Source organism: Bos indicus, chromosome X (genome assembly GCF_029378745.1).
Source record: "Bos indicus isolate NIAB-ARS_2022 breed Sahiwal x Tharparkar chromosome X, NIAB-ARS_B.indTharparkar_mat_pri_1.0, whole genome shotgun sequence".
NCBI classification, from domain to species: domain Eukaryota; kingdom Metazoa; phylum Chordata; class Mammalia; order Artiodactyla; family Bovidae; genus Bos; species Bos indicus.
This window is the reverse complement of record NC_091789.1, coordinates 192,297-193,703: the sequence shown is the minus strand read 5'-3', so window position 1 is coordinate 193,703 and position 1,407 is coordinate 192,297. Positions and strand designations below refer to the sequence as shown.

At 44.3% G+C, this 1,407-nt stretch overlaps 1 protein-coding gene across 1 annotated transcript; it reads right to left on the bottom strand.

Moving 5' to 3' along the window:
* Nucleotides 1–414: 414 nt before the first annotated feature.
* On the bottom strand, nucleotides 415–933 carry LOC139181205 (protein FAM209-like). Its single transcript, XM_070784110.1, has 2 exons — nucleotides 743–933; nucleotides 415–710 (listed from the first exon to the last, which is right to left on the bottom strand). The coding sequence occupies exons 1-2, from the start codon at nucleotides 912–914 to the stop codon at nucleotides 415–417; spliced, it is 468 nt and encodes a 155-aa protein (XP_070640211.1). The 5' UTR covers nucleotides 915–933.
* Nucleotides 934–1,407: the final 474 nt, after the last annotated feature.

The window sequence follows — 1,407 nt, the reverse complement described above, 5'->3', positions numbered from 1 at the left end:
AAACATGCACATGAATTTTATAACAGCTTAATTCATAATATCTCTCTTTCTCTCACACATACACAGACACACAAATTGGAAGTAACCAAAGTATCCTTAAATAGACTACTGAATAAAGAAACTATGATTCATCAAGATAACAGAATATTACTCAAGAATAAAAAGAAGTCAGCTATCATATCACAAAAAGAAATGAATGAAACCTGAATGAATGTTATTAAGTAAATAGCTAGTCTGGAAAAGATTATACACAGCATGCTGCCAATTGTACAACACTCTGGGAAAGGTAAAACTGTAGAGTGAATAAAAAATATCAGAGGCTTTTTTTTCTTTTGCTTCAGAATAGTTTTATTAGTTTGCATAAGGTATGTCAAGGCTCAACAATTCCTCTCCTAATTTGACACACAAATCCACTCAGTCAGAGTCTTCGTTGGCCCAGGGCTCATGTACTGAAATGTTATCGGGTGCATCTGCAGGAACCTTGACATTGGGAGGGTTGAGGTTACCACTGGTTGCCATGGCGAGTTTCAGATTCCACACTCTGGACACAAATTTCAAAAGGTCCATCTCCAGCAGGGTTAAGGTATTGAACGTACACTCTTTGTTGGGGGAAACCTCTTTCTTTCTCTTTCCCTGAAAGCCAAATGAACCGGCCTGATGGGCAAGAGGAGTGTGCACACTACTCCCACCACTCTCTCCTGCCAACTTCACTGTCAGGTACATCAGCACAATGAAGAAAAGCCAGAAAATGTGATCTCAAGCCAGTCTTGGGCATGTTCTGGTAGATTCTGCCACATTGGAAAGTGTCCTCTGCAGAGCTTCTTCCCCTGGAATTCTTCAGCTTTGTCTCTCAGAGAAGTAAACATTAAAGCATGGACACAGGTAACACAACTATGAAGAAGCACAGGAACCATTTGACAGACCACACGGTGAGCTGAGAGGAAATGGCCCCTGGTGCTCTGGTCTGCCCTGGCACCTGGAGACTGAGGACCAGCCAGGGCTGGGCCCTTGGTGATGCCAAAGTGGGCCCCACCCCAGCCAGAACCCATGTGGCCATTGTGATGACTTCAGGGCAGAGGGTAAGGAGGCTTTCGGGGGCAACTGGGAGTAGGGCTTAAAGGGACATGGGGACATTTCCAGCGGGCAATTGAAAAAGAGGTGGGAGTGACAAAATGCCATCTCTTTGCTAGTGTATTCTTTCTGAACCTGATGCTCTACTGGGAGGGTGGTTCTGTCTTCTATTTTCATTACTCCACTTGAGGAATCCAGACACTGGGTTGAGCAGAGCAGACCACTGAGCATGTGCCGCTGTGGAACAGAAAGCCTAGTGGGAAAAATATATTAAACAAAAGGCCACAAACTAAGAGCCACTGATGTGCTTTCTGTGGCCAACACTGTTCCTAAAAA